The sequence below is a fragment of the Caretta caretta genome, chromosome 10 (genome assembly GCF_965140235.1).
Source record: "Caretta caretta isolate rCarCar2 chromosome 10, rCarCar1.hap1, whole genome shotgun sequence".
NCBI classification, from domain to species: domain Eukaryota; kingdom Metazoa; phylum Chordata; order Testudines; family Cheloniidae; genus Caretta; species Caretta caretta.
Window position 1 is genome coordinate 79,555,673 of NC_134215.1, and position 22,496 is coordinate 79,578,168.

General features: G+C 43.1%; 1 protein-coding gene across 8 annotated transcripts in view; it reads right to left on the minus strand.

Annotated features, from left to right (window-relative positions):
• Positions 1–22,496, minus strand: part of MEGF11 (multiple EGF like domains 11) — a 380,480-nt gene that overhangs the window by 237,626 nt on the left and 120,358 nt on the right. For all 8 annotated transcript variants that reach the window (XM_075133231.1, XM_075133230.1, XM_048866672.2 and 5 more), the window contains exon 6: positions 2,251–2,343. In XM_075133231.1, coding sequence (XP_074989332.1) covers positions 2,251–2,343 — 93 coding nt within the window. The remainder of the gene's footprint in view (positions 1–2,250; positions 2,344–22,496) is intronic.

A 22,496-nucleotide genomic window follows, 5' to 3' on the forward strand; every position in this document is an offset into this window, starting at 1 on the left:
CCTAAATCTTGTCTTCAAATAAGACTGCCCAGGAAGCAGTTTACACATCCCAGAAAGTAGGCGGTGACTCAAGTAATCTGCTCTGCAATCCCTCTCCCACTAAAACAGTTAAGATATCCAGCGCTGAGGGCGTAATGGCCACTGTCTTTGCCCACAAAGATACCAGCAGAGCTACGCTCGTTGTCCCATCCCAGAAACATTTTCAAGATGTTAAAAATGTTCCCATACAGCATCAGGACAAAACCAAGAGACCCCCACCTCCTTCAGTAGACAAGAATGCTTGTTGCACTACATATTGCAAATGGTATGAGAGACAATGGACACTACAGTCCAGTGACTACAGCAATTCTATTAATAAAATGAAAGCTTAAATTTTGAGACTAATCCTGGGATATCATTTATAAAAGTTAACAGGGCATATTTAATTTAAGAATTGGCTAACACTCCTCTCTTCACAGCTGAAAACTCATAAATGAAACATACTGGATCGCTGCCCAGTGCGGAAATAAAAGTTATGAATAATGTTTCTATCTCAATCATTGTCAGTGCTTTAATATTCCTAATTACCTTAAAAAGCTAAATATTCAATACAGGAAAAACCCTTTTTTCTTTTATCTTCGCTTGCAAGATTAGTACAATTTAATAAGAGGCACTGGGCAGTTTTAGGCCATGAGACCCATCTCCATGTTGACATCTCATCCTTTACTGTTTATAATTAGAGAGTAATAAAAGCTCCATTCTGTGTATGTACTTTATCACAAGGTTTTTTCCCCTTCCAGGTTTGTTATTTTGACATCTCTACATCCATGAGTGAAGTGCTTATCTATATATGGCACAAATACTGAATGACTGGGGGCAAAAGCATTATTTTTTAAAATAACCAAAGGGTAAAGTTCGTTCTTGAGATTCTGGGCGATATTTCATAATTGAAGGAGTTCTTTTTCACAAGGACTTTAAAAAATGTTACTAGAAATAGCTATTCAATATTTCATGCTGCCTTTCTGATGCTTTTTCCCCTGGCCTACCTGGCAGAGAAGACGTAGAGGCCCTCCCATCCCCTAAACAGAGTGAATCCTTACGTCCTCATGAACCTCCTACTCTCTCTATCCCACAACTGCCTCTGCTCCTTCAGTTGGAGAGACACTGCCAGAGCTGAAGACAGAACACTCATGATGTCCATAGCCAGCCAAAGTTCCATCCCATTGGCTTCGGGCAACATGGCACAATCTCAGGAAATGTTTTTATGCCGGGGGATATTTAACTGCTTTGGCCCTTTGAGCCTGTCAATATCTCTGACCTGTCTCTCTCTACAGTTACCCTGTCTATTATCTTGATGCTTGGTAAGAATGTGTCTTTTTCCAACTTCCAGTCAATTTGGGAAAGTGGTGGGAGGAACCAAAACCTAAATGAAATGTCCATTCAGTCTGTGACATCTTTCTAGAACGATGCAGCTTTATGTACTTGCGTGCTTCACAAAGAGCCTTCATGTAAACTTATTTCCATTACGCCAGTAATGGCTGGAGCCTATGTTGCACAACTCTCCAATGTTTACTCTGGAGATAACACTAGCAGTTTCATTCTAGCATGAACGAATCACACAGGCAGAAACCTATTTTTACTAAGAATAGCTCTGACATATGCAACTTCTCCAACTGAAAGACTCTTGAGCCCTAAAGTATAAATCAATCTTCTAATGAAAATATCTAAAATGAGCACAACACCCACCAGCTACCATCATCCGTTCCTGCATTTCAGATAAAGGACAAAGCACGCAAGCTTAGAATCAGGGGGTGAAATCTTGGCTCCATTGAAGTCAATGGCAAAACTCCCATTGGCTTCCACAGGTCCCGGATTTCATCCAGAATCTATGTCCATCACAGGAAGTGTTTTGATGAAGACTTTGGCATGGCTAAAACGCAAGGTAAAGCAATTTCACTTCAGAGACAGTCTTGTCTGAGCATCTATCATTAATGTTTGACTAACAGGAAATACGAGTTTAAAAATGTTCTCCACTGCATTTAATAAAGCTTTATAAAGACAAGAACAAAGAAAATTAAAGTCATCACCTCTTTATTAGCTGGGCAGGAGTCATGCCCCAAATTAATTAACTGTTGCAAAATAACCAAACTGATGTTTCTCATTTTCTATTTAAAGTAATTGTGTCCTAAGCCACAGATTTCATTCAGACTTGTTTTTAAAAACAGTGTGTTTCTTTAATATATCCATATTTTTTACCGGGCCTCTACTCACCACTGGAGCAGTCAATGCCTCCCCAGCCTGGTTCACAATGACAGGTATCTGGAGATACACATCTTCCATGCACACACTCCTCTGTGCAGAGAGCTGTGAAGGAGAAACACCACACAGTATTGTCAAATGTGTGAAATGGTTGGTAAGCACAACACTTAAATTGCATCATAAAGCTCAATATTTTCTTTAAAACAAAAACACTATTTGCAGATTTTAATTAATACTAGGTTATGAAAGTAACCATATAGGTCTCTCTTGATAGACATAAAAAAAGCTCATATCCCAATCTGACTTTTTGTAATGAAAAAAACCCTGACACTAGTAATTACTTCGTGTAGCAATTATTACTTCATAATAAATAAAACCTTTACCAAATTGACCTTAATGATTGTAATTAGAGAATGCCAGCTTCTAAAAACACAGACAAAAGTGTTACAGCTCATAAGGAAAAAAAAAAAGAACTCTGTCTTAATATGTGTTGAGATCCACCACAGATTTGTCAAAATAGACTGAGAAAAAGAAATAATTTTACACATAGTGCTGCAGTTGTGCCCCTGTTTTTTCAAAGGCATCAGGCTTTCCATAACTAAAATGTCCATAGTTTAAAACAAGGCCATTATGAGGGCTGATTCTGAAAGTATCTTTTTGGGACGCTCGCTGTGATCACCAAACTCTTTTCACATTAGCCAGTGAACAGCCATCATGTGAACATAAAAATGGTCATGCTGGATCAGACCAATATCCTGTCTTCCGACAGTGGCCCAGGCCAGGTGCTTCAGGGGGAAAATCACTCTGTGATCACTACCTAGGATCCCCACAAATTAGGCCTGTGTCCAAACACTGACAGCAGGGCTCTCTTATTTGCCAGTTTGTTTGGAATACCAGCTAGGATCTCTACAGCCATTTTTCAGCACAAGTTGGTATTAAACCTTAGGTGGCCATTCCTCTGAAAATTCTGGGTTTGGCTCATCAGGGACACTGTTCAAATTTCACCCCTAAGAGTTTCTCCAGCTCCAACTGGTAAGTGGTTTTCCTATAATTTTAACTATGGGTCAAAGCTGATAGACCTCAGCCACTCAAATCCTGCATTAACATCAATGGGAATTTTGCCTGACTGTAAGGACTGCAGGATTTCTCTCTATCAGATTGTTTCCTTTGTGGGTTGTGTGTGTGTCAAAACTGTAATTCATTCATATTTCATATCTTTTGTTTGGACAGCATTGCAGGAAGTATGAAATATTGATCACTAATACTCTAGGCTCTAATTGTCCTACTCTATTTTGCGCATTTATTTTATTTTCATAAAGGTTTCCAAAGACAGGTATGCATTCTTCTGGTCCATAAGCATGGGATCAAATCCATGCCAGGGCAAGAGAGAAATGGAGATTCATTCATACACAAATGTGAGCCACCACACAGTTTAGCAAAGACATTTCAGGACAGTTGGTAATCTACACTCAGGAGGAGATCGAGTATGGACCAGCAGTGGAGTTACAGGTCCATATTAAGAGCTGTATAGAGTACTTTGAACAGCATTTGCACATGCCATGCCTAGTTCTAGCCCAGAAGCTGATTCTGTTCTCACTGACACCAACGTTAGTCCTTTGACTTTGGGACACCCCCTCCTGATTTACACTGGTATACAGGAGAGAATCGAGACCAAAAGAGTCCAAGATCTTTCTGTTCCTTTTATTTATATTTTAAACATCAGGTCATCTTCTTTCTATAAAACTATGCAGCACTTCTTTTTTTTTTAACTAGGTAATTATTTTAGCTCCCGGCTAAAGCATACCTTGTGAGGCAGAAGGCTGACCAGGAGACATTTCTGTTCCCTCCCACATAAGGATTTCTGTCACCTAAGCAGTTTGTGAAACTGACTGGCATTTTCAGTGTGTTACCGGTCTATTATTTAAGCTTAAATGGCAACAGACATAGAAGCATATTGTAGCGTATCTTATGCCTCAAAGACATGTCTGCTAGGTAGAGAAAGTGATACATTACAGCCCTTAAATAGATGTCTACTGTTACACAGCACAAAAGAAGCTTGCTTCCTGCATAAGAGCTGCACAAAAAGTCTTATTTTCACCATACTGTGAAATGTGAGAGATACGTTTTTCACTATGACCAAAAAAAAAAAAATCTGACATGAAAACACAATGGGCAAAATCTGCTTTTTCCATCGGTGAACACCCCATCCCACTAGTTGGTAAAGTTATGCACATCTTAGCCTTTGTTGGAAGTCCAAGAGAAATGAAAACAAAAATTTCACTGAGACTCATGCCTAGAGCCCCCGGTGGTTACAAAATTTGTATCTGTTTCCAATCCGCATTCCGCCAACATGGTCCATGGATATCCGCATCTGATTCCACGGATATAAAGCAGATATCCGCAGGTTTGCAGGGCTCTACTCATATATATTCCCTACCCCCCAAACTAGTCCCTACCTTTCCCTTTTGGAGGCCACCAACTTTCTGAGTTGGTTTGACCTAATGGTGTCTTTTTACACAAGGGCCTGCCCAAGACAGAACGGAACTTGTTAAATGAATAGGGCAGAGCCCCAATTCTAACCTTACTGGAGTAAAGCCATTTAAAATCAGTGGAATTACTTCTGACTGGCTGTGTGTGTAAAAGGTACAGAAAGCCCCTGCCTTAAGTGGAAGTTTGACATAAGCCAATTTATTCTAGGTTGGGTATAATCAGGAATGCTGTTATTGTCTTTGATCTGAATCAGATCTATAGCATCTATATAAAAGATCAGAATAGGGCATTACTCCGAAATATTACCAAGTAAAAATTTCAAATTCTCCCATATAAAATGAGAAGTCTTGTCTTGCTATAATTTTTAGAGTTTAATTTAATTTTTCATTCTATTAACATTCCACATTATAAGATACAATGGGCCCCAGGGCATTCTTCATAATAAACTTTGTACAGTGGTTTGCAAACGATCCTACTAGTTAATGGAACTATAAAAATCACTTGCACAGAAAGGTCAAGAAAAATAATGATGAGTGCGTATGTTCTGACACCGTCCTGTTCGACACACAGCTAGAACACTCCGGAATGAAGAAAACGTGCACTAATGCAAGTAATATAATCCCTCCCAGCATAAAGGCTGACACTTCAACCCTTGGAATTCCAGTGATTTTATGTCTGCATTTTCCCCCTGATCACCTTCTCTTGAACAATCCAGCACCTCATTGATCAGTTTATTATTAGCATTCTTGGCATGAGTATGAGATCAGTTTGTAGTTTGATTCAGCCTGGTAATAAAATGACCTACATCAAAGTCCTGCCAAAACGCCAACTTTGTATCAATGCGTTTAGCATGAGTTATTTCACCATATTCAAGGTCACACAGCAACTGCTCCTTATCATGGAATAAAGTCAACAAAGGGAGTTCTGAAACAATTCATTTGATGCTTATCACTTATTCACTCTATAATTACAAACACTGATTCACTCCACATATAAGGTCATTCCTCAGTGAAATAGACCTACAAATTAAATTCTTCCCAGACTTTACATTATTATTCAGCTTTCTCTGACTTTAGTCTTTATTTTTAATTGCTCTAGTAATGTTGGGCTCCAGATATTAAATAGTTGATTAGAAAAATTTAGTGTTTTGTCTGATAACCTGAAAGATCGTCCAGTTCTCCTGGCTGTGGAGCTTTGGAATAAGCACAGTGTACTTATCTTGCATGGCACCATGCTACAGGTGGTCGTCTCTGCTACTCAAAGCATGTCCTCACTGCAAAGTTAACGTGGGTGAGCAGCACCCAGGTCTGAGAACCTGGGTTAGCCTTGCCTGGGAGTGAGCAGCCACACTGCAAAGCCTTACCTGAATTATTATCTCCCCATTTGTACCCTGCTCTCCGTGTGTTGCTAGGACTTCCAGGGGCACATCCCCTGGTTTTTTGTGCTGCAGGAAGTTGAGTCGCTTTAGGATTCGTTGCCAGTAAATTGTGGGAGAACCTGTCTGTCCTGGGCACTAGAGGACTATCAGCACTTGAGTGATTTAGCCAGTGTCCTCACTGCAAAGTGGGCAGGTTACCAGCCCATGTGAAAGCAGCATTCAAGCTCAAGCCTACCCCATCAGCCACGCCAGCTAGGCCAGGTTTAATGAACCACCAAACTCAGGTGAGAGGGTTTTCTGTGGACCAGAGTGGGGGTTTGGAGAACACCTAAGTAAGAGCCCAAGCTAACTCTGCAGTGAAGACATATTAATGTCCAGTTTCAAGAGTGCTAAGAACAGTCATATTTAAGGGGGAGTCTTGAGATCCATGCAGTCAGGGTCCAGGACCCACAGACTCCATATGGATGGCCCTTGCTTCCAGGGATACATAGGAGTTGGGGAGGCAGGCCCTGTGACGCTGGCATGAGCTGGCACCGGGCCTGCCAACATCACCACATTTCAACTGGACACTGACAGACACATAGCTAGGATCTGTCTGGCTCATTCATGCGTTAGAATTGATAAAATAGGCATTCAAATGACAAGACTGCATTTAGTGTTTAAGCTCTATTAAATTCTTGTGAGTTGCTGTATTTATTCATCTTACTTGTAATATCGGTATTCCATATCCTATTGTAATATTTGAGCGGTTGTACTGAGAGCCTCTGTGACCAATGAATCGCCATACAGGAGAGGAACATTACTTAGTGCGAAGAGCTGCTCTTCTACAGAAATTGTTAAGACCCTCCAGAAAGAGGAGACCCATCGATACCAATTGGGCTGTGGTTGAATCTTACAACTGGCAACTCCCTACATCTGGACCGACAAACGCCCAACAAAAGGACTAAATGGTTCCTATTGCTGTTCTGCTCTCTTCCCCATGAAGATGAGTCCAGGTGGACTCTTCCCATCAGCTAAGTTTGTAGCTCAGAGCACATGGCAGGAGAGGGATAAAAACCCCAACCAAAAGGAACTGAGGATCTCTATGCTGCCTGAACTCAGGAGGAGTTTCAAGACATAATTAAGAGATCCCCAGCTGGGGACAGCTCTAAAGGACAAGTAGAGCTTGCTGAATAGGGAACCCTATATTATTTTTTGAAACCTGACTATGACTTATTTGTGTGTTTATGTTCATTTGCTTTAGGCCTTGTAAATAACTCTCTAATTTCCTTTTCCTATGTAATAAACCTTCATATAGATTACTACAGGATTGCCTGCAAGCATTGTGCTGCAGGTCTCACACTAAAATTGACCTGGCGTAAGTGACCGGCCCTTTGGGACCAGGACTAACCTGAATATTGCTGTGATTCTTGGCATAAGGGGCCATTTAGCACAGAAATACGCTCTCCCTGGTGGCAAGACAGATGGGAGTACCCACCGGGACAGTCCGTGACTCCGTGTTAAGGCTGTCAAAGTGCCTGAGGATTTGCACTTGGTGAAGTTGGTTGGTGAAATCTAAATTTACAACTCACAGCCAATTTGGGGTTTGGGCCCTGGTTTTTAACTCTGATGTTTCAGAGTAGCAGCCGTGTTAGTCTGTATCCACAAAAAGAAAAGGACGACTTGTGGCACCTTAGAGACTAACAAATTTATTTGAGCATAAGCTTTCGTGAGCCACAGCTTCATCCGATGAAGTGAGCTGTAGCTCATGAAAGCTTATGCTCAAATAAATTGGTTAGTCTCTAAGGTGCCACAAGTTACCCTGAGGTTGGTATTCATACTCGTGTCAGTGTCAGGAGCATCACAGGCCCCACAACCTCCTCTGTGGAATAAGGAAGTAAATTTGCCCCTCAATGACATGAGACTCTGGGTGAAATCCTGGCCCTATCAAGTCAGTGGGAGTTTTGCCATTGGCGTCAATCGACCAGGATTTCACCCTCTGCAAGAAATCATCACAGAGCTTAACCTCACTCCCTGGCTTTAACTTGGGAGAGGGCTATCTCAGACCATTGTGTTAAGAAGGCAAACTCGTACTACTTTCTTTGTATAACAGCCTATGAGTATTAGGCCCACAAAGACCCTGCCACTTTTAGGGCCCAATCTTTTCCCTCTGTCCTCAAGGCAAGTAAGGTTGGGCCTGCAAAGACTCTTTCAAAATGGCTTAAATATTAATAACTGTGCATCAGTAAAAGTCAGCAATTGGTTTTATAACGTCCCTGCTGCTGCTGCTCCAGCTAAAAACAATCGTTTCCCCATACTATGTTCAGGTGAAAGCTGCATGGCTTCAATCAATTCTGCTAATCGATGGTATAGTACAATAATATTCTTGGGGATTATTCTCAGCATTTAACAGTTTCTGATAAATGATTTTCCACCCCCAACCATGAGGTTTAAAACAACCATTAGTGCACTTGGCAAGGAATAACACTTGTTAAACTTGCTAATGAGGTTAAAACAGGCGGAATCAGCAGAGCACAGCACCTGACCTAGGAAAACTTTTTTCTTTCTTTTAAATTCACCAACAAGACAAAAAGAAAAGGAGTACTTGTGGCACCTTAGAGACTAACCAATTTATTTGAGCATGAGCTTTCGTGAGCTACAGCTCACTTCATCAGATGCATACCGTGGAAACTGCAGCAGACTTTATATATACACAGAGAATATGAAACAATACCTCCTCCCACCCCACTGTCCTGCTGGTAATAGCTTATCTAAAGTGATCAACAGGTGGGCCATTTCCAGCACAAATCCAGGTTTTCTCACCCTCCACCCCCCCACACAAATTCACTCTCCTGCTGGTGCTAGCCCATCCAAAGTGACAACTCTTTACATAATCAAGTCGGGCTATTTCCTGCATAGATCCAGGTTTTCTCACATCCCCCCCACCCCCATACACGCACAAACTCACTCTCCTGCTGGTAATAGCTCATCTAAACTGACCACTCTCCAAGTTTAAATCCAAGTTAAACCAGAACATCTGGGGGGTGGGGGGTAGGAAAAAACAAGAGGAAACAAGCTACCTTGCATAATGACTTAGCCACTCCCAGTCTCTATTTAAGCCTAAATTAATAGTATCCAATTTGCAAATGAATTCCAATTCAGCAGTTTCTCGCTGGAGTCTGGATTTGAAGTTTTTTTGTTTTAAGATAGCGACCTTCATGTCTGTGATTGCGTGACCAGAGAGATTGAAGTGTTCTCCGACTGGTTTATGAATGTTAGAATTCTTGACATCTGATTTGTGTCCATTTATTCTTTTACGTAGAGACTGTCCAGTTTGACCAATGTACATGGCAGAGGGGCATTGCTGGCACATGATGGCATATATCACATTGGTGGATGTGCAGGTGAACGAGCCTCTGATAGTGTGGCTGATGTTATTAGGCCCTGTGATGGTGTCCCCTGAATAGATATGTGGGCACAATTGGCAACGGGCTTTGTTGCAAGGATAAGTTCCTGGGTTAGTGGTTCTGTTGTGTGGTATGTGGTTGTTGGTGAGTATTTGCTTCAGGTTGCGGGGCTGTCTGTAGGCAAGGACTGGCCTGTCTCCCAAGACTTGTGAGAGTGTTGGGTCATCCTTTAGGATAGGTTGTAGATCCTTAATAATGCGTTGGAGGGGTTTTAGTTGGGGGCTGAAGGTGACCGCTAGTGGCGTTCTGTTATTTTCTTTGTTAGGCCTGTCCTGTAGTAGGTAACTTCTGGGAACTCTTCTGGCTCTATCAATCTGTTTCTTTACTTCTGCAGGTGGGTATTGTAGTTGTAAGAAAGCTTGACAGAGATCTTGTAGGTGTTTGTCTGAGGGGTTGGAGCAAATGCGGTTGTATCGCAGAGCTTGGCTGTAGACGATGGATCGTGTGGTGTGGTCAGGGTGAAAGCTGGAGGCATGCAGGTAAGAATAGCGGTCAGTAGGTTTCCGGTATAGGGTGGTGTTTATGTGGCCATTGTTTATTAGCACTGTAGTGTCCAGGAAGTGGATCTCTTGTGTGGACTGGACCAGGCTGAGGTTGGTGGTGGGATGGAAATTGTTGAAATCATGGTGGAATTCCTCAAGGGCTTCTTTTCCATGGGTCCAGATGATGAAGATGTCATCAATATAGCGCAAGTAGAGTAGGGGCTTTAGGGGACGAGAGCTGAGGAAGCGTTGTTCTAAATCAGCCATAAAAATGTTGGCATACTGTGGGGCCATGCGGGTACCCATAGCAGTGCCGCTGATCTGAAGGTATACATTGTCCCCAAATGTGAAATAGTTATGGGTAAGGACAAAGTCACAAAGTTCAGCCACCAGGTTAGCCGTGACATTATCGGGGATAGTGTTCTTGACGGCTTGTAGTCCATCTTTGTGTGGAATGTTGGTGTAGAGGGCTTCTACATCCATAGTAGCCAGGATGGTGTTATCAGGAAGATCACCGATGGATTGAAGTTTCCTCAGGAAGTCAGTGGTGTCTCGAAGGTAGCTGGGAGTGCTTGTAGCGTAGGGCCTGAGGAGGGAGTCTACATAGCCAACGCATTATTAAGGATCTACAACCTATCCTAAAGGATGACCCAACACTCTCACAAGTCTTGGGAGACAGGCCAGTCCTTGCCTACAGACAGCCCCGCAACCTGAAGCAAATACTCACCAACAACCATATACCACACAACAGAACCACTAACCCAGGAACTTATCCTTGCAACAAAGCCCGTTGCCAATTGTGCCCACATATCTATTCAGGGGACACCATCACAGGGCCTAATAACATCAGCCACACTATCAGAGGCTCGTTCACCTGCACATCCACCAATGTGATATATGCCATCATGTGCCAGCAATGCCCCTCTGCCATGTACATTGGTCAAACTGGACAGTCTCTACGTAAAAGAATAAATGGACACAAATCAGATGTCAAGAATTATAACATTCATAAACCAGTCGGAGAACACTTCAATCTCTCTGGTCACGCAATCACAGACATGAAGGTCGCTATCTTAAAACAAAAAAACTTCAAATCCAGACTCCAGTGAGAAACTGCTGAATTGGAATTCATTTGCAAATTGGATACTATTAATTTAGGCTTAAATAGAGACTGGGAGTGGCTAAGTCATTATGCAAGGTAGCTTGTTTCCTCTTGTTTTTTCCTACCCCCCCCCCCCCCAGATGTTCTGGTTTAACTTGGATTTAAACTTGGAGAGTGGTCAGTTTAGATGAGCTATTACCAGCAGGAGAGTGAGTTTGTGTGTGTATGGGGGTGGGGGGGATGTGAGAAAACCTGGATCTATGCAGGAAATAGCCCGACTTGATTATGTAAAGAGTTGTCACTTTGGATGGGCTAGCACCAGCAGGAGAGTGAATTTGTGTGGGGGGGTGGAGGGTGAGAAAACCTGGATTTGTGCTGGAAATGGCCCACCTGTTGATCACTTTAGATAAGCTATTACCAGCAGGACAGTGGGGTGGGAGGAGGTATTGTTTCATATTCTCTGTGTATATATAAAGTCTGCTGCAGTTTCCACGGTATGCATCTGATGAAGTGAGCTGTAGCTCACGAAAGCTCATGCTCAAATAAATTGGTTAGTCTCTAAGGTGCCACAAGTACTCCTTTTCTTTTTGCGAATATCCCTCCTGTGGCTAAAAATGGGATGTCAGAGAGAAGTGAGCACTTCCATCACATACAGAGGTAGGAGCATACAAAGGCCTTCAGATGAAGCAGGAGCCGATTTCTAGACGGTCAGGTAAGTACTTCTATCGTGTACGGGCAGGGCCACACAGAACCCTGCAGCTGAAGGGAGATTCCATTCCTAGACAGCAGGGCCTCGCACTAGCCAGTTCAGCTCGGTTATTTTCCAACACCCTGCTCTGATTTATGATCAGCCCTGGTTTATTCCGATGACGGTATTACTGAAATAACGCTGAGACGTTCTACATTCCGACACTGGTCTCGTGCCTGTCTGATTTAAATTGTGATAAAGGAAGCATGTGAGACAATGCCAAAGTAAATGGGCTACTATCAAAAAAGCAATTATAACATCAATTACAAGGGCCAATTTCTGCCCTTAGATGTGCAATTGGAGCCATGGTGACAGGGACATAGGCAGAACTTGGCCCTAAATGTTCAAATGCAGTCTCAAAGCTATGCAGCCTTGGGGAATCTAGAAATCACTTCAGAATTGCACTGCTTGCACATTTTGCTAAAAGTTACGAACCCAGGATATTAAGTGAATTCCCCTGTGGCACAAATTCAATCTATCATTCAACCTAGCCCCGGTGAAACGTATTTTTTGTATCCCAAAACACTGTCACATGTCCATAATTCCCTGATTGCTGGCTTGCCATGAATTATGGCCCTCTTCCCATGAAAATCATATTTTCTGTCCGTAAGTGACATCGCTTCACTGCCGATTGATTTTCATAGGCAGAATGTGTGTATTGTGTATGAGAGCGAGAATGGGTACACAAAAATGTTATTACGACAACAAAAAAAAGATCAAAAATAGACAAATTGAGAACTCCTGACCACGCTATGCTTCTTGCATACTTTGCTCTACAACACAAGACCTATAAAATAGAATTACACAGATTTCCCTAGATGACTTTTAGTCCTGTAGTGCACTGAGGAAAGTATTGATTTTTCAAACGAGATCCTTGTTCGGTCATATTCCAACTTCCATCAAACAAACCTAACAAAATCCTTCCCTCTCACCGCCCCACCCCCCACCAAAAATAGGTGAATGTGGCCAAACTGCTAAAGTTACAGCTGTTACTGAAGCTGGGCAATTACACAACATGTGTCCTACAGGGCCAAAATCAGATTTCATTTCAGATGAGTCCACACACTGCAAATGGAGGTCATACCGATGAGATCAGGGACAGAGGGGCAATTTGTTTGAAGATCATGCTACAGTGTTTTCGGAGAGCTAGACTAACCTTAGTGGGGATGCAATATTTATATGAATACAATAGTCTCACCTTTAAAAGAAACTGTGGTAAAATACTAGCTACATTTCAAAGTTATTTAGGGAATTGAGCTGAAATAGAGATCCAGGACATATGTTACTGTACAACTACTGGGGATGATTCTGATCTCAGGCCATCAACATAATACTTCTGTGACTCCACTGATGACCCTTGGTTGCGCAAGTGCAATGAGGGCAGACTCAGGCCCATTGTCTTGCCTTTGTAATTAATTGTTAAGGGAAACCATTTACTATTGCAAGAGTCAGATTTGTGGTCTGATTCATGACCCATAATCCATGCACTCACTCCAAACCAGAAAAAAGCCTTTGGAGACAGAGACTTCTTTTCCCTCTACATATATTGTCAGAAGTTACTGAGATTCTGGTCAACCTGTGTTGGCCCCCTTGAAAGGGAGGTAAATCTTATGTAGTATTTACATAAAGGTAACTTTTATACATTGTTTTTAAAAGGAGTGTGGAAGTGGCTAGATTTAGGTTGCAAAAGACCCCCAAAAATCTGAAACCTGTGAATGTGGACAGTTTCCGATCCTTCTTGCACCAGTGTTTTGCCAATAACTCTTCTAACTTCAGAGCAGTTCTTCCACTGGTTACTGTATGGAAACTGAGAGCAGACTTTTGCCTATTTATGTACAGTATTTGTACAAAGATGCTGCAGAAGATAGCTGGTCTGCTTTTAAAAAAAACTTGAGTCTTTTTTCAAGACTGCATACATGATGTGCATCTCCCTAGGTATTGGGGTAGTTTCTGATTCCTTACTGAGGCAGTAAAGACCTCAGGATTTTGCCGAGTCTATGAATTTGGATTGTGGGCATGAAACCATCTGTTTGTTCTGTTTGTCCAGTGCCGAGCATAATGGGGTTCTGATCTATGACCAGGGCTGCTAGGTGCTCCAGTAATACAAATAAATCATCGTAATATTCATCAGGGATGTTACATGGGATTTGTATTTTTAAAGCACAGTAAACTTTGGGCATAAATAGGTTGACAGTGTCTCTTTACCCACTGTATCCAAGAAAGTGAGGTTTGGAAAGTGAAAATATCAATGGTTGAAATACTGAGCTTGAGAGAAATTTAACCTTCCAACCCCAATTTTATTTTTTTTTTCCAATGATATCACTAATGCTCCAAGTTTCAAGCAGAATCTCCCTGGAGGACTTTAAGAAATATTTATTAAGGGGATTGCATGTACCACAATATAACCAACCTGTAATATGGGGGCCTTGTCTGTTAGCTCCCCTTTTGTGGCAAGACAGGGGGTACACCAACCTGCTGCCATCCCCCTTTATAACACCACACCCCGTTTTGCATTTGTCAAGACCTTGTTGTGACCAGAGCCCTCCTGGCCAGAACCTCAGTAGTCTCCTTTCCCTTTAGGATAGTGGGGAGCCAGAAGCCGTGGCTCTAGTGGGGGCTAATCAGCCCTCGGTCTCCTGCCTTTAAGACCCTTTCCTCCAAAAGCCCCTGGCTGGAGTGGGTAGGGGATGGGTTTCCAGCCCTCTCCATTGGGTTCCAGCTCAGGTCCCTCGTTTGGCGCAGCCAGAGCCAGCCTTTCGCAGTCCCTTGCTGCTCCCTAAGCTCCTGCCTACCTCTCCTGTTCTGTAGGCTCCCCCAGCCTCTGGAGTGTTGGATTTTCTGGAAGCTTCTCAGTCTGCTGCAAAAATCCCTTCTCAGTCTCTCTGGCCACCACCTTGCCCTCTTATCCTCACAGCTGCTGTGTGGGGCTGCCAATCAGCTCTGATTGAACAGACCATTGCTTCATTAACCCTTGGCTGCCAAACCCCCAGGGTGTGTATAGTCCCAAGACACAACCACATGTGCATTTAAAGTGAAATGCTACAGTCTTACAGAAAAAAGTCTGTAAGAGGAAAGCATTGGCAGTGTCTCTGTATGCAGTCCAGAGAGGAGTTTATACCAGGCCTGGCCCTGCAGCAAATATAGATTTCTCCATGGTGATCTAGCTCTAGGTGGATCTTGATTACAGATACAGTAAAACCACATGGGGGAGAGGAGAACCGGACATCTGTTTTGATGTCTTATGGGTTCTTTTACACAGCACTCAGTTCAGAATTGCTAACAGACGCTTTTCAATAGAACCCAGTGCGGATACAAAATGTGTATTCGCATCCAATCTACGATCCACAGGAGTGCTCCGCGGGTATAAAGCAGTGATCGGCAGATTTGCAGTGCTTTAGATATAAAATCTGGGTCCGCCTCCATCCACAGGCCACAAAAATGGGCTATGGAGATATGTGGATTTTCAGAGCTCTGCTTTCCGAGCAATTAGCCCATTTCACCCTGTTCCCTGACTGAAAACAAGCAGGGAACCAGAAACGACTGAGCACCAATTTCATGAATGGCTCCCCTAAAAATCTACAAATGACATGTGCCCTGAAGTCACTTCCTCTGGCCATTTCAACCCATCACACATTTTTAAGTTTACTTTTTGTTACTAAAGTTTCCTGCTCCTTTGCTCCATTACCTTCCACAGGGCCAAAGTGATGAATGCTGAACGCACAGAACTTACAGCACTATATGAATACACTGAAAGCTAGCATGGCCACCAAGAGCACCATTGCAAGCAGCAGTGGGCCAGTTAGTTTCACTCTCCCCACCAGCACATATTGTTGTTTTGAGGGTTTGCTCTCATAGATGCTGAGCACCCACAATTCCCAGAGAAGTCAACAGGAGCTGCTGCAAGTACTCAGCACCTTTGAAAACATCAGGCTCATATTGCAAAAGTAGGTTTGGTTCTTTACAGTCCTGTATAAAGACAAGAGACGTGCTCCTGCTCCCAGTGAAGTTTATGAGCCAGATTCTACCTCTGTCACTTATGCTGAGAGCTCACTAGTCACGGGGGAAGGGAGGCAGAATCCGATCCAAGGGCAAACTTTTGTTGGCTTCAGCAGTTAGTGAGATCAGATCCAAACTCCCTGCAGTCAACATTTCGTTTATCTATGCTCATCTTTAATTCTTGTTGCTGAGATTTTAAGTGAATTTAGTGCTCCTTGATTTCAATGGGAGTTCAGTGCCAAGGCACTTTTGGAAATCCCACTAAGCATCTTTAGGCACCTAAATACTTCTGCAAATCTGTCCCTAAGTCACTTTTGAAAATGGGACTTCATCTCCTAAATCACAGGCTTTTTTTTAAGACACAATTTCACCCTCCATGGTTACTTGCTAAGTTCCACACACATTTTGAAGGCCTGTTTAATAATTAAAATACAATCTATTTGCATTAAGCTGTATAGGAGCCTGGTGGTTTTCATAAGACATCATGCAGTATATTGCACAGCATAACTAATGTCACTGTATGGAACCATTTGGACTTAATACTTGAAGTGACAGGCTCATCTGGCGTCACTGCTTCCCAGCAAGCTTAATATCAGCAGGATCTGTGGTAAGGAATTCAGAGGAAGTGATAAGACAAAAGAATCCATTCCTCACATGCAAGTTCCTAATGGTAATGTAAAGGGGAAACACTGTATATGATTTCTGCGTTCACCATTTAAGGTGGAAGTGGAGAGTGGCATATATAGGTTATTAAATTATCTTGGGAAATCTGAAAGATTGTTCCACACCAGCTTTCTGAATGGTTCTCTGTTGCCATTAGAATAACAGAGCTTACAAGTTTCAGAGTAGCAGCCGTGTTAGTCTGTATCCGCAAAAAGAACAGGAGGACTTGCGGCACCTTAGAGACTAACCAATTTATTTGAGCGTAAGCTTTTGTGAGCTACAGCTCACTTCATCGGATGTATACGAAGACTAAGTAAACACATGAAAGTTCACTGAGGGTCCTATTGATGACCCTGTTTTATCAGATATGGCACTGTCGTATGTCACTTTTCTTCTGTTTTATATGCTCGTCAAACGTCCTTGTAGTGATATTGATTCATTTTCAGTTAGAGTTTAAAAAGGTATAAGGCAGCCAAAAATGGGAAGAAAAAAAATTGACCCAGGTTACCCGTAGCTCTTCTTCTGAATCAACAAGGGAATCTGTTTGAGATTTGTCCCCCTACTTCTGATAGCTCTAAACATCAGGGAAGCTATTGTATGACAAAGAACAAGGAACCAGTCAGGGAGGGTCACAGCTGGAGGAGACTACAATAGGAGAAAGTGAAAAAGATGCTAGCTCAGATTTTGTATGTGCAACTAGGAGTGCTTTTTAAAGGTTAACTAGATTTACTTGCTATTTCTCGCTCTCCTCCCTGCCCCTCCTCCCCCACTCCCACCTCCCCGCTCTAAAACTACATCAGAGCAGAGGAAAATAATTCCATTAGAGAGGGACGGAAAGGAGTGGTTAAGAAAACAACTTTAATTTAAAACATGTATTTCATTTCACACGCCCTCTTGCTTTTCAATCTTATGGATTTCAAGATGTCTCCACGCTCCCAGACTATCCATCACAGTCACAATTCCTTTTTGGGGTGAAAACGTTTGCCATCTTCTGGAGTTTCACCGTGCCCACTAAGGGTAAGTGCCTCACACACAAGCGTGCAAGGAGGCAGTGATGCAAGGGAGCTTGTCCACATAGGGACAGCCAGAATCCTGCTGCTTGCACTCACCTCATGCAACTACTCGTGCAAGTAGGTGCTTATCAGCATGACTATGGGCCGAGCAACCTAGGCCTTGGACTGCAACATGTGGGCCACGGTAAGAACCATCAGCAGCACCACCCATGCCAAATGGACCACGGCCTTGCTCCGCACCGGATAGCACTACACAGATGCTGAAGGACGGACATGCTGCACCTCCCGCAGCAGAGTGTCAGCCCCACAAGCCACAAACACCACAGCAGCTCTGGCTGCCAGAGCCAACAATATAGCTTAAAACTTCTTTGCATTAAACTGTAATTCGAAGATTCATATACAACCATTATTCATGCAAGGGGAGCAAAAAATGGGAACTGACACAGACTGGACTAACTCAGTTACTTACTGAGGATTGACAAGCCCATAATAAACGTGAATTGATTGCATTGGTGGCAATTATCACTTACGATGATTTCTCAATAATCACATGGCATGCATTATAATCCAGTAATTGTCTTATTCAGTATAGATCCTTCACTAGAGCAAATCAGCATAACACCACTGAAGAGCAGCGAAGACAGAGGGAGAGGAAAGCGGGAGAAGACTCAAGAATGAGGTGGGGAGCAGAGAGATATTAAAGCAGAAGTGTAGCGGGGAGAAGGTTACATAAAGCCTCAAAGGCAATACACAGACTCCATTGACTTTGATGGAACTATGCCGATTTGCACCAGCCTGTCTTTGGGAACTCTCCATTTAAAGGGCTACCTAGAACTAAGCAACTAAACCGAAGAAATATATGCTTGGATATTTGACTTTGAAAGTGAATTCACATTTGACTGTATCTGTGACTCTTTCATGTTTGCTTCCCACAAACCCCCCCTGCACTGGAGCGCTGCTAACCCAAATACACGCGTGAGCATTGTTTAACCTTGATCCCGCCTGTTGTGTCCTTCAATTGTTGTATTTCCTGCCTACAGCCTGGAGTATGCAGAAAAGTGTTTCTCTTGTCATTCTACAGAAATAGCAAGTCATTCTACCTCCTTTTCCCAGATAACCAGGGTGCCTTAATTTTTTCTTTAAATGTTTATCAACTTTGAGACTTTCTATAGCCTCACACCACCCCTTCTGCTGTTACATTCTTCTCCTCCTCTCCTCTCTCTTTTCATGTCCATGAAGTGTCCTCCTTCCACCCCACCTTCTCCGTATCACCTTCCCTTGGTGGGACCTCATTATCCTCTCACTTACACTAGTGTAACTCCCTTGACCTCAAGGGAATTACTCTTAATTTACAATGGCATAAGGAGAAGAGAATCATGCCTGACACATCTTCACCAATGAGGTCTGCACACTCTCCCTTACCTTAATAGTTGCCCCATACCTTGTCTGAATCACAGGGTATGCTGGCCCTTTAAGAGGGCTGGGGCTCACTCTTGCCTGCCTCCCAAGGTAAAGGGAATGAGCAAGCACAGGGATGGGAGCATGTGATCAAGAACCAGGCATGCTGGGAGACAGGAACATCAGCCTGAGCTCAATGAGAGACTGAAAGGGGCAAGGCAGCTGTCTGAGCCGCTCTACAGCGATTCTCCTTAGCACCCATACAGAGGGGCTGGGGGAGGGCCAGCCTGCAGAGAGCAGGACCCAGCTAGGAAGGATAGAGAATGGGGAGCTAGTCCCTTGGAGGAAAGACTCAGCAGGGACAGGAACTAAGAACACTGCTCCAAAGGCGTGTGTAGCTAGGAAGGCTGGTGGGGAGGGGGAGAGTTCTTGTGTATCCCTGTTACTCAGCCCAGGAGAACCTGTGTGAAGTTACACACAAAGTGGGCATAAAAGGAGGAATTCCAAACAAACTGTGTTCTCTCTGAGCTGAGAACGTGTCTCCCATTGTCACTTCAATTCCATAGTTACTAAGGCCACAGGAACAATGGCCTTCCACACCGTGTGTGTGTGTGTGTGTGTGTACACACAGACACCCACAGAAACACACGCCTATAAAATCAGAGAGAGAGAGCATATATGTTCCCTGCTATAAAGTGTTTATGTATGGTTATATCATTTCCATTTATTTATGAGGCATTATTGATGCACAGAATGCTGGGTGCCTGAATAACGTATCACAAAGGCTCTTACAAAAACCACTAACACTGGCATAACACATTTCTACAAAGATGAAAAAAATATTGTTTGAAACCTGTTAAGACATAGCCCTGGTCTACGCTAGGACTTTAGGTCGAATTTGGCAGCGTTAAATCGATGTAAACCTGCACCCGTCCACACGATGAAGCCCTTTTTTTCGACTTAAAGGGCTCTTAAAATCGATTTCCTTACTCCACCCCTGACAAGTGGATTAGCGCTTAAATCGGCCTTGCCGGGTCGAATTTGGGGTACTGTGGACACAATTCGATGGTATTGGCCTCCAGGAGCTATCCCAGAGTGCTCCACTGTGACCGCTCTGGACAGCACTCTCAACTCAGATGCACTGGCCAGGTAGACAGGAAAAGACCCGCGAACTTTTGAATCTCATTTCCGGAGACTGCGGGAACTGTGGGATAGCTACCCACAGTGCAACACTCCAGAAGTCGACACTTGCCTTGGTACTGTGGAAGCACTCCGCCGAGATAATGCACTTAATGCACTTAGAGCATTTTCTGTGGGGACACACACACTCGAATATATAAAAACGATTTCTAAAAAACCGACTTCTATAAATTCGACCTAATTTCGTAGTGTAGACATACCCTTAGAAAATATACTTTAAGTTACAGGACTGCTGGCCAAGAGAAATTTAAAATCACAGGCCAACATTTAAGATTTTAATGATCCACGGGCCGGGGGGGGGGGGGGGAGGGAGGAAATCAACAAATCTGACATGATACAACCAACTGCTATGACTATTCAGGAAGTTCAAACTGCTGATTCAGAGTTTTCCTCAACTGTCCGACTTTTACACTGATCACAGACACTACTATTTTTCATTTCATCAGAAGAACCCTTGACTGCTGTGTCAGTGCGTTGTTGCATCACATGCATCAAACTGCAAGTATTGGAATTCATCCAGATGGCAGGAAGCTTTAGAATTGTTACTTCTACTGCACAGATGTTTCACAATCAGGCCAGATGGCTCCAACAAAACAATATTTTCATATAATTTTTTTTAAAATAAAATGACACCATATATGCAATATTGTAAACCCAGCATAATGCTAAGGTATGAATTGTCACACGAGTAGAATACAAAATTATATATGGCAATTTGTCGCTGATATTATTTAAAATATTAGTTATGGAATATACTATTTAAAAATCATGATAAAAATCCGTTTCCAAAACTCATTCATACATAATACCACCTTATCTTACTATTGTAATAACTGTCAGGAACCCAGATGTGGGTGGTCAGGCCTAGTAGCTGGAACTGGAATCAGATCTAGTGATCAGAGCAGGAGCAAGAAACTGAAGCCAGGGGTCACAGCCAGTAATCAGAGCCAAAGGGTCTGAGCCAGAGTCAGGAACCAAAGCCAGGACTCCAGTAGGGAAGCAGGGCTGGAACAGACTGGGCAGGAGCAGGGCTGGAAGAAGGCTGGGAACAAGGCAGGCACAGAAGAAATCGTAGCTGTGGGCATAAGCATTGAGCAACCAGAGATTAGTTGCGGCCGTTGGGCTTAAGAGACTTCTTGACTTCCTCTAGTGAATCAGGCAGGCCCTGCTGTGCTCATAGGCTGCCCCCAGACCTGGCAAGCGCAGCTCCCCGTCCTCTGTCTGATGGGAACGTCATTCTTCATTTGCTCGAAAGAGAATTCAAAGGTTGCAACTTGAGCTGGCAACTGACAGAACCACAAACATCCTCATGTGCCTCAACGGACCGTGATGGAGCACCACTCTGGCTGACAGAGTAGAGATTCAACCAGTGAAATCCACAGTTTCTCTATCAAGACTGCTAGGAAGGGGGCCAATCAGTCGTAATACTGACAATAGTTTTGTAACACAAATAATTGCCCACGGGAGGCAAGCTAAGATCACCTAGCTTCATCCCAGAGAGCACCACCACGACACAACCAGGTTCAGACACGACTGACCTGGGTCAGGTTTGAACCAACAACCTCGAGCTAAAGAACTCCATTTGCCATTATCAAACCTCTGAGCCATCCAGTCACATTGCACAGGGATAGATATGAGAAAGTGAATGGAAACAGAATACTAGCCTTGAAAATTAAAAATAAAAAGCCATCTGGTAATTGAAATACTCCATAACCCAAAATATGAAGAAAAAGTGAATTTCCATTGTCCTGTCCCCTTTGACTTTTTTTCCTGCCAAGGATCAATATACAAGGGTTGGGGTGGTGGGGAGAATATGGTGCTTTCTGCCTTCCCCTACACTTTTGTAATGCCTGGATCTCTGCCCCTTGTGCTACCTAGGACAAATTTCTCCTGTGGATGCTTTATATAAATCTGATCTGCAAGAAAAGATTAAAAGGGACAGACTGAAGAAAGCACTGGTCTCCCAGACAAAAAGCAGTCCATTTAGTGAATTAGGGGCTCTTTCCACCTGCCGCACTTTTTAAAGGGAAATCCTCAATTACGCTCTGCTCAAAGGGCAAAACAACAAAAGACCCATGTAACGTTCTTTTTTAAAGCAGTAGGAAGCATTCAAAGCTGCTTTATTTACCACAGATGCTAATCTAGTTGGTACAATTTAAAAATCCTTCCTGAAGGGCATTTGAACCCTTGTTGTTTCAAAAAAAGATTCTGTAGTTTATGCACTTGCTTCGCCAAAAGCTTCCCTTAGCAAACAAAGTATACTAAATCATAGTTGCTCTAATCTACTACCCGGAGGATGCAGTTTGTCTTCAGAGGCAGCTCAGTGGAAAGCTCTGTCACGT